Source organism: Lycorma delicatula, chromosome 9, assembly GCF_047948215.1.
Source record: "Lycorma delicatula isolate Av1 chromosome 9, ASM4794821v1, whole genome shotgun sequence".
NCBI lineage: Eukaryota > Metazoa > Arthropoda > Insecta > Hemiptera > Fulgoridae > Lycorma > Lycorma delicatula.
Window position 1 is genome coordinate 108,699,878 of NC_134463.1, and position 15,138 is coordinate 108,715,015.

Here is a 15,138-nt window from a genome sequence, read left to right on the forward strand (position 1 = left end):
TGTTTTTCTTTGCCAAAAACTCATTAATGATAGTGCAGTGTGACAAGATGCACTGTCATGGTGCAACATCCAGTTGTCCTTGATGGCTGGTCTCAAACAGGCAATTCTTTTCCGTAGTCTTTCAAGAATTTCTCGGTAAACATATTGATTTGCAGTCTGTCCTGTAGGTAAAAACTCTGTATGGACAATGTCATTATTATTGAAGAGACGAATTAGCATGGTTTTGATTTTTTATTTGTTCATTTTTGCTTTTTTGGGATGTGGTGAATTTGAAGTGTGACACTCCTTGCTCTGGTGTTTTGTTTCTGGGTCGTCTTAAATATCCAAGATTCATCACCAGTAATAACAATTTTTAGAAAATCAGGATCAGTTTCAATTAGCCCTAGAAGATCGCGGAATATTTCTACACTGTTGTTTTTCTGTTCAACAGTGAGGACCAGTTTGCACAACCTTTTTTTCATGTCCAATTTGTTTGTCAAAATTTGATGGACTGTGGTACAGTTCAAATTCAATTGTTCTGTAATCATTCTGACAGTTAATTGCCATTCATACCATATCAAGTCTGATTTGCCCAACACTGTCGTCACTTTTTGACATTAACAGGCTTCCAGAGCTTTGATCATCCGCAACTGATACCCGGCCATCTGAAAATGCTTTAAACCACCTAAAAACTTGGGCTCGTGACAGAGTGTCAACTCCATACGCCCTTTTCAATTTTTAAAAAGTATTAGTAGCATTCTCACAGAGTTTAACACAAGACTTGATTGCATAGTGTTGCTCTTAATTGGTATCATTCATTTTTATATCATACAACAAAAACTTGTTTCACAAAAGGTTTGTTTACGTCTCATGTGGCAACAATAGACTAAAAATATTAATACCTAATATAAATCAGCTGTTCATATAACCATATGTTTACTAGTAACTTTACAGTGTTGCCACTTTGGCTGCCAAAAAAAAAAAAAAATAGTGTCATTACTTTATTTACAGAACTCTAATTTGCCATTTTTAAAATAAAATTGGTAAGAATATGTTTGTGATAATGTTACTGGAGTGTTATTAATTGTCTGATGTATCTTGCAAAATGTTAGTATCATTTAAAATTAATTTTACAATTTGTTCTTTTTTTAATGATTTTTCTACTGCTTCTAATAAAAGAGAAAATTTTCTTTTTAACTACTACAGGAGTACTAGACCCATTATAGTTCTTATGACGTACCATCAATTTTTTAGTTTGTGTAAACTGCAGTTATGAAACCGATTCATTGTCAGAGTTTGCTATTGCTTAAAATAATTTTATCATTTTAATTTCTAAATAAAACTAATAGTTGAGCGATGTCTTGATGGAACAATCCAAAACAGTCAATCATTGATTTTGACAAGAATGAATGACTTATATTGAGAGTATTAGTAAAGAAATCTCTTTATGCACTTTGCATAAGTACTTGTTCAGTGTTGTTATAGGACCAAAATAGTAACTGAAGTGTTTGTTGATAAAATATATTTTAAGTAGTGAATAATGAGGCATGAGGTAGTAGTGAAAATTTTGAAATTTTTGCCCATCTTTAATTTAGACCTTCAGAATTGAGCAAAACAACCTAACCAGTTGTTAGATTATATTTTTAAAAAAATTTGTGATTTTTTTGATTTAGTTTTCTCCTACTACTTAAAAATTGTTAACAGGGCTAAATCTTTATTTTTCTTTCATTTAAATTTATTATTATGATTTGTCTTTTAGTGAATGAAGTTGCTCAAGAAAATGACACTATTGAAGCTGACGTACCATCAGATGAGATTCATGCAGTAAGGTGGCGTATCGATCAAAATTTTAAAAAGGAACAAGAAAGATTAAAGATACCTGAAGATCCAAATGATTGGGAAAAGTCTCATGTCCGTCATTGGTTACTTTGGGCTGTTCGCCAATTCAATGTTATTGGAATTAATTTAGCTGACTGGGAAATAGATGGTAACACTTTATGTCAACTTTCTCCTGAAGATTTTAAAAAGAAAGTGCCTAAAGATCCTGGAGGTTTATTTTGGACACATTTAGAACTTCTTAAAAAATGCAAATATGCAGGTTAGTTAAGAATTAAGTTTTTAGGTGTGTACATTAATTTAATGTGTTATCTTGCATGTTAATAAATAAACTACTAAATTACATCCTAGCAGGAGAACATAATAATAATAAGTGTAGTAATTTTAATACTCTGTGAAAAATAACTAAATAACTGGTTTGCACCAGTTTTAATAACAATGAATTTTTACTTCGTGAATCATTGTTTTGTCATATAAATTTGATGGTAGTTTAAAATTATACCACATACTTTTCGTTTAATGAAAACTATTACAAGAAGAGGAAAACCCAAAAATCTAGGCTGTCTCTTTAAGTAATATGTTAGAAATAGTTGTATCAATAATGTTAGAAGCATCCATCAAATATAATTTTGAATTACGTGTGTGATTTATAGATCACAGTTGATTTTCAAACAAATTAAACAAACATGACAGTCCTTGATAAATTAATTAAGTAGCTTTTATAATAATATTACTTATATGTTACAAAAACATAAAAAAAGAAATATTCTTATAAGAATATTTCTTAAAAGAAATATTCTTTCTTATTTATATAAGAAAGAAATAGAAAGAAATATAAAGATATATTTTCTTGACATAAATATACCCAACATACAGTAATTGATACAATTATACAGTAATTGAAAATCAAAGGGAGACACTGAAAGTAAATTTCTGGTTAGGAAAAAAAAATTGTGTCATTGATCTGTTTTTCATGGAGCCCATTGTGATAGGGCACACATACGTTAACATGCTTGAGAATTTTGCTGGACGTTAGATTCCTGCAGGCTTCAGTTTCCAACAAATGGTGTTCCAACACACTTTCATCGAGATGTTATCATTTTCTTGAACAACACTTTCCCTGGATGTTGGATCAGATGAGAAGGTCCAACTGCATGGCCACCTAGATTTCCAGATAACCTCCTTTGCAACTTTTTGCAAAGGGATTTATTAAAAAAATTGAGATTTAAACAATTTAAAACAAAGAATTGTTGAAGGTGTTGGTCTAATAATGCCGCAGATGCTCCTAAACACCTGGAAACAATTAGATTATCATCTAGACATCTGCCAAGCAAAAGTGCATGCATTGATCTAACCAATGCATTCACTAACCAACATTAAAACACGGTGAGTTAATGTGTTTATTAAAAAAGAAATTATTAAATTATATTAACTGGTTTTTTTTAATATAAATTTTTTTTTTTTTGATACCATAAGCTTGGACAGCCCTGTATGTATATATAGAACATTTTTCTCATATTTACTGGTAAATGTGATTCACTAATCCGAGTAATATTAAATAAAAAGCACTATTTCATAACAACAGTATTTAACAAAATTGTTATGTATGTGTGCACGTCCGCATTGCGACAATAATTAATATATCATTTATAATACTTAATTGTTTCTTTATTAGATGATAATTAAAATATGTTATAAGTAGGTACCATAATCACATGCATACATTGTCAAGAATAACAATCGCCCAGATCATGCTTACTAAGGAAACCGAGAAATGAAGTTATTTCCCGTTATGTTCTTGGTAGAGGTGAATACACTGTTGCATGTCAGTATGACAAACACATTGAAATGCAGGTGATATTTACCTCTACAAATAACACTCACTTTTTTCACTACAAGGATTTGACTATATAGTGAACATCAGTACTTGGAGAAATCTAATCTGACTAGTGCTACTTGTACCTCAGATGCTCTGCATACATCACAACCATAAGAAAGACTATAAACCAACACATTAAGTATAATTTTCTTTGAGAGAAAAAACAGTGTATACAAGCTGTCACCACACAGTAGGGAATATAATTAAAATGCATAACATTAAAAAGGTTAAAATTCTTTTTATTACAGATTAGAGCATCTACGCAGTAAAACTTAGATTAACAGATACCTGATTATTCACCTGTTACTGAAAACAGGTTATTGCTTGATCAGATTATGAACTGCTAACTTTATTGCAATCAACCAAATTTGACAAATACAAAACTAAATTTAATAAAATCTCTACAAGCTTTTTAATTGTGCTTTTGTTGTACATTGAACTTAAAAATTTGTTAGCATGATTTTCCACACTGAAGCCATGTTCTTTAACTTATAACTGGTGTGTGAACATACGAGATCTGTTCAGAAAGTAACTGATCTTCATTTTGTTAATCTTTATTAATTTTACAGATTATTATTGATCCTTGTCCCTTTCAAAGTTTTCCCCTTCCCTGTTCATACACTTTATCCAGTGATGTTTCCATTTCACAAAGTAGTCCTGGATAGCTTCATTTGAAATGACCTTTAAGGTCTGTGACAAATTTACTTTAATGGCATCATTTCATCACTGATTTTAATTTTTGAAATAAGAAAATTCACTAGGAGCCAAGTCTGGCAAGTAGGAAGGCTGAGGAAGGACAGTCCGTCTAATTTTTTAACCAGAACTGATGAATTTACAAACTGATTGTGCAGGCACATTGTTGTGGTAAAGGAACCACGAATTGTCTCACCACAACCCTGGTCTATTTCTGCGGATTTTTTCACAAAACGCTGTTGTAAAATGCCTTGATAGTATGCATGGTTCACTTTTTCACCTTGAGGCAAGAATTCAAAATGCAAAATTCCATTAAAATTGAAAAAACAGAGACCATCACTTTGAAATTGGATTGAGACTAACATATGCTTGGGGTGTGGAGATCCTTTACCGATCCATTGTGATGATTGAACTTTTGTCTGAATGTTGTAGTCGTAAGCTTTCATCTCCCATTATGATCCTTTGCATGAATGTTTCATCATTATTGGCTTGTTCAAAAAATTGCTGACAAACATCCACTCCACTTTCTGCTCTTTGGTTATGAAATGAGGAAGAAACTTGCTGCAACTCTATACATGTATATTTTTTCTGTCAAAATGTCATGGGATGAGCCAATTGAGATGATAACCTCTTTTGCAAGTTCTCTGACAGTCAATCAGCAATTTACACACACCAGATTGTTGATTTTCTGAACGTGGGTGGGTGTCTTCAGTTGAAGTTGAAGACTTTCCTGGTCAGGTGTCATTTTCAATTGACTGATGACCACCTTTAAGTCGTGAAAACCATTCGTAACATTGCATACAACCTAGAGCATCATCTCCATAAGCTTATTTCAAAAGTGGAAATGTTCCTGTGAAAGTTTTCCTCAGTTTCATGCAAAATTTTACATTGTATCATTGCTTCTGAAAATTGTACATTACAAAAATCACTTCTAATACTTAAACACATAGCCCTCAAATAACAGTTATGTGAAATCTAAACAAGATATTAACAATCCAAGAATATGTGGTCGGTTACATAGAAGTTATGCGGAACGCAATGCTGCCAACCGCATGTCACTAAATATTTCTGATTGTGCGTAATTAAAAATGTTTGGTTATTTTCTGAACAAACTTGTATATCACACTAATTTGTATATTATTGTCTAATATCCAGAGTCCTTGACATTGATTACAAAAAATTATACGTGAAAGTGAAATCTGTTTCCTTCCCACGTCAGTTACCCATCTTAAGTAACCTCTTATGCACAATAGGATCCTTGTAAAAAAAAGAAAACCATACATCAAGTATTCATGAATTAGTACCCCACTTTTATGATATAGGAAATATTTCTTTTTTGAAAAAACTGAAATATATTTTGTTTGTATCATTTCATTGATCATATGGTGTTAGATTATTTCTATCATTAATATTTGACTGAAAACATGTATATTTTGTTAGAAGATCGCTTGATAGGTTTGTGTAATTTTTGATAACAGTTTGTATCTTAAAATTTTTATTGGTTTTATATGTATTTATCTTTTTCAGCTGTTATAGTCCAAAAACAATTAAATAAGAGTAGTTGTAGCACTGATAATGTAATTATTACCAAAAAAGTGATAGTAAGTAGAGGAATTAATTCAATTGATAAGACAAAAAATGCAAATCGTATGGCAAAACCAAGAGTAAAAAATAAAATTTTACAATTACGGGATAATAATAGTCAAGTGCAATGTAGCAACAGATCAGGTAATTTTTTGTTCATTATATGTATATCTATTTTATTTGAAATAATTTATTGTCTTTTATTAATACCATACTTACTTTAACCTGGCTTTTTTTTTTTTTTTTAATGGACAAAATTAGGAAATTGCAAGCAATTTTTTAAAAATTATACAAGAATTAAAACTTGATAAAGTTTTTACACATCATATTAGTTTGTTCATTAATTACTGAATTTTAATTAAAAGATAAAATTAAAAAGTCTATCTTGCCTAGTTCTATGTGAACCAAATCTGTGCACAAACACTTGTGGTTTCTAAACATCTGAAACATTGAATATGAAGATTCATCTCCGATACAAATAGTAACCACTTATCAGATGATCACTTTTAATGAAAAATTAAAAGAATTTATTAATAATTCTTTATTAATAAATTAATTATTAATATAAGAATTAATTTAATTAAAAATTTGTTTAATAATTATTAATTTAATTTTATTAAGAATTTATTTATTAAAAGAATTTAATCTGGATACATGGGTAATTTCTTACCACAAAAAAAAAGTTAAAACCAAATTTCAAACATGATAATAATGTTTGGGAATACGGAAGGTCAATGTTCATTTAATTTCATATGAAACGATGAATACTATTGAAAGGTACTATAAAAACTGAAGTTTAAGAACTGTTTATCAAAAATTTTGAAATTTTCAAAAAGTATGATTTTGCTTCAAGACAATGTTTTCTTTATATCCTTGAGCCTGTAAAACATCTCTTTCTTTAAGATTATTTTGTTTTCAGTTATTTTACCACACCACTCTTTACAGTTCTGATCTAGTTGCACGGAATTTTTTTCTCTTTTGTTAAGTTGAAAGAAATGAGAGACTGTAATTTATTTGATGTGAAGATGTTGAACAAATGTAAAACTTGTTTTGAATAAGATTGAAAAGTTAAGTAAAAGTATAATGTAATTTCATTTACTGTTTGTTAGGAATTGTTTAGTTATAAAAATTATGAATTTTTTCAGGTAATAATGGACAAATTCAATTGTGGCAGTTCCTATTAGAGCTGTTGACAGATAAACATCATCGACAGGCTATACAGTGGTTAGGTGATGACGGTGAATTTAAATTATTAAATCCAGAAATGGTTGCACATTTATGGGGCGAAAGAAAAAATAAACCTACAATGAATTATGAAAAATTAAGTCGAGCTTTACGTTACTATTATGAAGGTGATATGATATCAAAGGTAATATTGTTTTATTTTATTTAAGGATTATTTTTTTATGTTCTAATTCATTATAGGAATTGTGGATTAGTAGTAAAATATGGAAGAATTCTTTCACTGATTACTATCTTAGCTAGCTCTCTTTTTACACATAGCTAACTCATTAAGACCAATTTAGCTAATGCATGTATGTGTTTAAAAATATCGGGTCCAGCTATTTTAAGTTTGATATCATAGCAACTAAGCATATTTTTAACTTGTGAGTAAGAAATATAGTCCATATTATAAGCTCATAAGACATAATATTTGAGATATTGTAAGGTATTACTAGGTAACATGAGCCCATATTGTTCAAATCTATATATGTGTGTGATTAGATGGGATTTATATGCATGTGATTAGATATTTACTTGAAAATGTGTATGAACATTATTTATTTTGAAATTATTTGTTACTAATTGAGTGTATATACTGTAAAGGGTGTACTGGGTTGTATAGATTTATCTGAACCCTGTATTCTAGAGCCTACCAATTTACCCATTTTAATTATGTTTTCCCATTTATCCTGTGCAAGAACAGGATTCTTTGCAACTATGTTTTCTGATCCAATGCAATCAAGGTCCTGGTTGTCTCTTCTTCCTAGAACTAGGGCATACAAATGTTATTTTCATTATTTGTACTAATCAGTTTCCTCGTGTGAACATATCAGTTTTCATGTTTTAGCTAGGATCAGTATGCCAGTTGTAGTAGGTGTCATCTGATTGTGGTTACCTTTTTCTGAAGATCCTACATAATACGTGTCACCTACCCATTTGTTAAAGATTACAAAGATTCCAGTCTATTTTTGCTTCTGAAGTTATTTTTATTCTCTAAACTTTGCTCTATATAGGTATTGCACCACTCTTAGCTTTCTGTATAGCTATACAGTCCTACACATAATGTTTTTGTTTCCTACTGTGCTCAGGTGAATCAGAGTAAGGAGTTGTATCTCTGAAAAGCAGTTCTACTTTCACAAACAGGTCTTTATACCTTATCTGTGTGTATTTTGTGATGAAATGTTGGCCATCTGCTATTGGTTACAAAAATTAACCTGTCATCTTTCTGTGGTAAATTCATAATCTTCACTCCTCCCACAGGAGCGAAGACTTTTTAAATAATTTCTTGAATTGTAAATTACTAAGATTTTTTTTAATAAACAGTAAAAATAATTGTTAGATTCAGTTGAATTGAATGTGTTGTGATAACCATTATATAAAAAAAAAATCATCAATTGCTAATTTTAAATGTTTTTATAGCTCATATTAAATTAGTTACGTGGGTGCATAACATTTGGTCATATGTGTTTAGATAGGTGTATTAAAAACTTATTTTTAATGTCTTTCATGTTTAAAAACTGGTTAGTCCCCTAGTTAGGTTATGTTTATAATAAAAACTTGTTTTAACATTGACAAAACTTAGTCTATGTAAAAATAGTTGTGTATAAAATATATCATTCTATCCTTCATTTGCTTGAAAGTGTTTGATATCATGATGTTTTATTAAAATGCATTTTTTGATAAATCAGTTATTTGTTTTTATGTTGAGTCTCAATGGATAAGTTTTGGTGCTGGTCTTAAGTGTATGCTGTTTATTGCCAATTTCTACGGGTTTAAATTCTTTATATATTATATTCTCTCACACACACACACACACGTCTTAATTAGGGCTTCCTGTGGTGAATTAATAATTCAAAAATATTTCATCTCTGTCAATTTTTTTACCATTTACTGAATAATGATCAAGAATTTCAAACTTTTGACAGATGATTCTTGCACTTTTGTCTATTTGTTTTAAGTTGAACAAATTGTTATCCGTTTGATTTATGTGACCCTTGTTTACTTCTAATGTTGTAGCTTTTGGTTTTCTTGTGCATGCATATTATTGTACATTAGCATTTTTGTCTGACGTCCATTTATTTTTTAATTTTTTTTTTTGTTTACAATAAAATAATTATATCATTACTACTACTATGAATAAAAAAAAATAATGTATTTCAAAACTATCCCCTTAATTTTTTGTGGTCTCACTAACACCTGGAACATCTCTGGGAGTAATTGCAACCTGGAACATCTCTGGTAGTAGTTGCCTCCTGGAAATTGAAAATTGTGAAGTACTATTGATGAATGATTTGTTTTTAGACCAATACTTAAGTCCACTTGTTTACTCATGCTGTCAATGTATAATGTATACATTTTTAAAGGTATTTAATATGAAACATGATTGAGGAATATTACTTTATTATTTATTAAAGAACTAAATTTGTGAATATTGAACAAGTTAAAGAACAAGGCAGACTGCTGGTACTCTGGACATTTTTTTAAATAACCAGTTGCATAATTTTTCTACAAAATTCTTTCGTTTCTTATCGTAATAAAATATAAAACTGATCATATTCCCTGAGGAACACTTTTTCAGGGAAGTGTGTTCGTGAAAGAATATGCAGCAGTCTTCAGTGCGAGGGATTTTGGAAATATTTAATTAAACTAAACATTTTCCTTAGTTCCCACTGAATTTTTTTTTTTAAGTAACAAGGAATATTTTTCTGTTGTGTTCATTATGCTATATAGGTAGTATATTCTCTGGCATTGTAGCTATTTTTTTTTTTTTTGGGACAGACATTAGCAATCTATTTTTTTGTTGTCATGGTGTAAGAATCTGATAATAAACAGTGATCCGTTGGAATTTACAAATTGAATCCAATAATTTACAAATTATTGCAGTAATTTCAACATTAATTCCAGTTTAGATAGAATTTATTGTGGTTTCGGTAATTGGGAAGTGAAAGATTTATTTTTCTTATTTATTTATTTTTAAAGTCAGATTATATATTATCATGTTACCCCAATGAGGTAGTGATAGATAGTACCTTTGCCTTTTCATCTAGAGGGTTCTGGATTTGAATTCTAATCATGATTGAGATTGGGAAAAGTGATAAGTTAATTTCTCTCATTAGTTATATTTTAACTGTACGTTTAGAAATAGTTTATTACTGAAATACTGCCCAACAATGAAAATGTTTTAGGCTAAAAAATAGCTTATTCTCATCTTAGCATCTGCTGAGTTCAAAAATCACCATAAAAATGATCGATTAGCTCTTACTGACATGTCATTTTTTACCTGATCTACATTTTTAGTTTGGGGGTATAATTTTGTTTTTAGAGTTGTCACACCTGTTAAACGACAGAACACAATGTTCTTCAGCAGTTTGTAGGTTATAAACATTATTGCTGTTGCTGTGACTGAGTTTCATATTGTTGTAAATAATATAGAATTTCCGGTTTTCAAGTGCTTTTGAAGTAAAAAATTTGTTAAATCAAAATGTCACAAAAATGTGTAAATTCAGTGAATAATTTTTGTCACATTTGTGGTGAAATAATATTTTTGACACAGAAACGCAATCTGATGTCTCTTGTGAAGACTGCCTATCAGCATTATTTTGGTTTGAAGGTAGGGAACCAGGATAAGTCATGGGCTCCACATATATGTTGCAACTCTTGTTATACTACGAAAATGGCTGAAAAATAAAAATTGATTATGGCTTTTGCTATGCCTATGGTTTGGCGGGAGGGCCTACAAATCATACAGATAACTGCTATTTCTGCTTGACTCCACCTATAAAGGCAAGATTGTCAATGAAGAAAATAGGAACAGTTCAATACCCTAATCTTCCATCTGCTATTCAATCTGTTCCATATTCAGATAGTTTATCAGATCGTACTCCACCCCGAAATTATGAGCTTAAAATAGAAAATGAAGACAGTGTGGAAGAAGAACCCAACAAGTCTTTCACATCCCTTGACTCTGCTTTTGATGAAAAAGATGAACCGCATAGACTGAGTCAAGTGGAATTGAGTGATCTCATTTGAGACCTTGATTTGAGACCTTGAGTTGAAGGAGAAGGCAGAAATTTTAGAGGCAATGGAATCTTCTCCAGCGTGATGTCAGGGTCTCACTGTACAGATATTGTCATAGGGGTCTGCTTTATTTTTTTGAGAATAAAAACAATCTTGTTTGCTGCGACATTATGGCTTGATGAAATTTTGAATTTGAATCATGATCCAGCTGATTGGAGGTTATTTATAAACGCTAAGCTTAATTTGAAAATTGTATTACTTCACAGCAGCAACTGTCTTCCTTCTATTCCTGTTGGACATGCAGTTCCATCAGGGCTGTGAACGGGGGGGGGGATGACCGGAAGCATCACAAGGTTCCCATATGGTTCTCCCGATGGTGGTTCCCCTATGGGATTGGGATGATATGGTTGGTGATACAGTTCACATGAAGGGTACCTGTAGGTGGGCACATATGTTTCATTAGGTGGCAGTAGAATTAGGTACAGGGTTTTCGTGCTTCCACGAGTTTAGTGGAGTAGTTCCTGAGGGCTATATGGTAAAGCTAATGTAAATGTTTGATGCTTTCAGAGAAGGCTGAGACGACAGAATTTACTGATGTGAATGTCTTCCGAGACATTCACATCAGTGGCATCTCAATGAGATCAGTTGTTGACTGTGGAATGTAATCAGTTGGAGGGCAAGCAGATGACCTCCGATTAAGCCAGTAATGGCTAGGAACAGAGGGAGTGATGTGGCAACCAGACATGTCAGAAGGCAGGTGTTCTTCTCCCTTGGGGGAGAATTGAGTTGATATGAAGGAGACTTATGCAAAACATGGCAATCCTAATAGACTCTTCAAATATGCTGAACACAAGTGGAAAATCTGAGGCAATCTAAAAGTCATTACGGTACTCTTAGGAATGCAACTGGGGTACATTAAATATTGCTGCTTTTTAGGTATGTGGAACAGTAGGGATAGGAAATCACATTATATTCAAGCAGACTGGCCTGCAAGAAATCTTAACTAGCGAGAAAAATGTCATTGCCGAGCTTCTTCATGGACCCAAAAGAGTTCTTCCACCTCTTCATATAAAGCTGGGTTTGATGAAAACTTTTGTCAAAAGTATGAACCAAGAAGGACAGGCCTTTAAGTACTTAAGAGACAAATTTCCTTCATTAAGTGATGCAAAAGTTAAGGAAGGTAATTTTGGAGGGGAAAGAAAAGGAAGCTTGGAAAGTCTTAAAAGGAGTTATTCATGGAATTTTTGGCAACAAAAGAGATGAAAACTACAGTTGGTTGGTGACAGTACTTCTGCAAAAATACCATCAACTCGGATGCAACATGTCTCTTAAAATCCATTTTCTCCACTGACACCTGGACTTTTCCCTCCTACTTGTGGAATTGTCAGTGATGAACACTGAGAATGATTCCATCAGGATATTTCTGTAAAGGAATAAAGATATCAGGCATGTTGGAATGAAGCAATGTGGATTACTGCTGGTCTGTGTATAGGAATGCTCTGGAACTTACAAGAGGAAAGCCAAAAGACAATCCCATGAAGCCACCACATGATTCTCTTCAGACTCAACCAACTGCCAGGTATTCTTCCATCAATTAAGAACTGTTAGAATATAGCTGTCATTAAAAAAATGTCAAATGGACTTTCTGTGTTGGTGAATGAATTAAAAGGTATCATTTTCTCTTATCCCTTAAAATAAAAAAACTTCCACCTACTGTATATCACAAAAACTAGCCCAATAAAAAGTTTTCTTTGTCGTATTTGTTTTTCTCAACTCAAAATAAGTAAGATTTGACTCATGAAATGAAGGAAACATTAAAAAAAAATTTTGTTGGGCACTGAAATCAGTGGGATAAACTATCTGAGAAATGTGCACATAATGTTCTTTTATGTACAACTTTATTATTAAATAACTAGAAGTGTTCTTGGTAATATTGGTAACTGCATTACTTTTCAAGCTGATAGTCCCACATCTGAAACAAGTCACAATGACATTCTGAAAATTGAGGGATGTGAATATATGAAATAAAATAGTCAAAACCACTTTCACTGAACCATTTCTTATAGATTACTAAAGATAGTAGGAATGTTGGGTACATGCTGTTGATACTATTAGTGGCTAATGACCATAATAGTGTATGCTACTTAAAAACCAGGAAAAACTTATTCGGTCAGGAAGTGTATTACATTTAGATAACAGTAATTTTTCTGTAATAAAGCTAATTTAAAAGTAAATAAGATAGCCCTTTTTAAAGTAATTTTATTTGCAGACTGGTAACTTATACCCACATGTTTGGCCTTGGAGTGGGGTTGTGCTAACTCTTGTCTTAGAAACCCAGATTTTTGATTGTATAGATGTTTATCTAAGTTTTTTCTTTTAATTTAACTCTTGCCTATCAAACCAATTTCACATAAAAAATGGAGCTTCATTTTGCATCATTGTTGATATTCTATTGGTACCAGTTTATTCCTCGATTTCAAGTACTTTTGTCCTTATTTTTTGTGATATATATTCCAGATTGTTATAAATTAGATATTCCGAATATGGTGAAGTCAAGTTTTTGCAGTTCCTTTGGACAGGATTTTTGTAAAATAATTATTGAAAGTAGTACAGATCTTGTTTTTGTAGTTACATAAATTTATATTATTAATAATTATAATATTATATTATAATTATGTATATTATTAACATATAATCCTTTTTTTTTCTTTTTTTTGACTGATGATATCACCACCTAAGCTTGAAGCTTGTGTGTGGGATATGGAAATTTGTAACATATGAAAAATTCCATGCCTGACCGGGATTTGAACCCGGGACCTCCGGATGAAAGGTTGAGACGCTACAACTCTGCCACAAAGATCGGCGGAGTGGTAAATATTATAATTGTATTATAATATTTTATTAATTATATATTAATATATATTACAATTTACATATTCGCCTAAATTTGATTTTGTTCATTCGTAGTTACTTCTTTCTATTTTATTGTTTATTTAATACATTTTTTCTGAAGGCTATTTTCTTAAAGTTTCAGTTAATGAGTGATGTTTATGTAATTAATATTTATTGTTTTGTTTTACAGGTACATGGTAAGAGATTTGTATACAAATTTGTCTGTGATTTAAAATCATTGTTAGGTTACAGTGCTTCAGAATTAAATTTACGTGTTATCGAAGCAGAGAAAAAGTTAATTGTTGACAAAGAATCAAACAGCATCCTCTTTGGCAGTAATGAGAATGATTATGATTTTTATAATTAATTTAATTAATTTTTGTTACTAATAAATTTTGTGAAGTATTTTTTTTACATTGAATAAAAAAGTCTTATTTTTAGTTTATAATTTTATTTCATAAAAAGACTTTCCAGTTTGCTTTATTTGTACTATTTCTTGAAGGAAAATTATCTCTGCCATAATGTAAGGAAATTTAGTTCATTTTCCATATGAACCACTGGAGGAAGTAATTAAAGCAGATACTGTTCTTCATTTTACAGTCATGGCACCATTTTCTTAGCATGGATAGCCTCTAATTGTCAAGTCAGAGTACTAGGCTGATTTTCATTTACTAACAGAAAAGAGTAAAACTTATCCATAGCAACTTTATAAAACTTTTGTCAGTTTTATAAATTTTTGACATTAAAAAGACTAAAATATTTTTTTGCTATATTCATTCAGAAAGTTAGAAACATTTTGACTGTAATAATTTAAATCTAGTGATAATTTAAAAAATATATATTTCTTTGACACTTTCTCTATGCAAATTCTTATTTATCTTTCTACATAATCACCATTTTAATTTAAAGTCTTAATTTAAATAGTTTTTCAGTTTTCTGACTTCCAAAGTGTCATGCTACCTAAAATTTCCTGTGGTTGATAAACAAATGAAAGTCTCTGGTGACTGCATGTGGTGTGGTAGGTGTTCTAATAT

At 30.9% G+C, this 15,138-nt stretch overlaps 1 protein-coding gene across 1 annotated transcript in view; it reads left to right on the forward strand.

The window, feature by feature from the left end:
* The window catches only part of LOC142330236 (DNA-binding protein Ets97D-like), a 32,088-nt gene extending 17,544 nt beyond the window's left edge, over positions 1–14,544 (forward strand). The window contains exons 7-10 of the mRNA XM_075375391.1: positions 1,739–2,077; positions 5,915–6,115; positions 7,117–7,340; positions 14,295–14,544. Coding sequence (XP_075231506.1) covers positions 1,739–2,077; positions 5,915–6,115; positions 7,117–7,340; positions 14,295–14,471 — 941 coding nt within the window. The 3' untranslated portion in view covers positions 14,472–14,544. The remainder of the gene's footprint in view (positions 1–1,738; positions 2,078–5,914; positions 6,116–7,116; positions 7,341–14,294) is intronic.
* Positions 14,545–15,138: the final 594 nt, after the last annotated feature.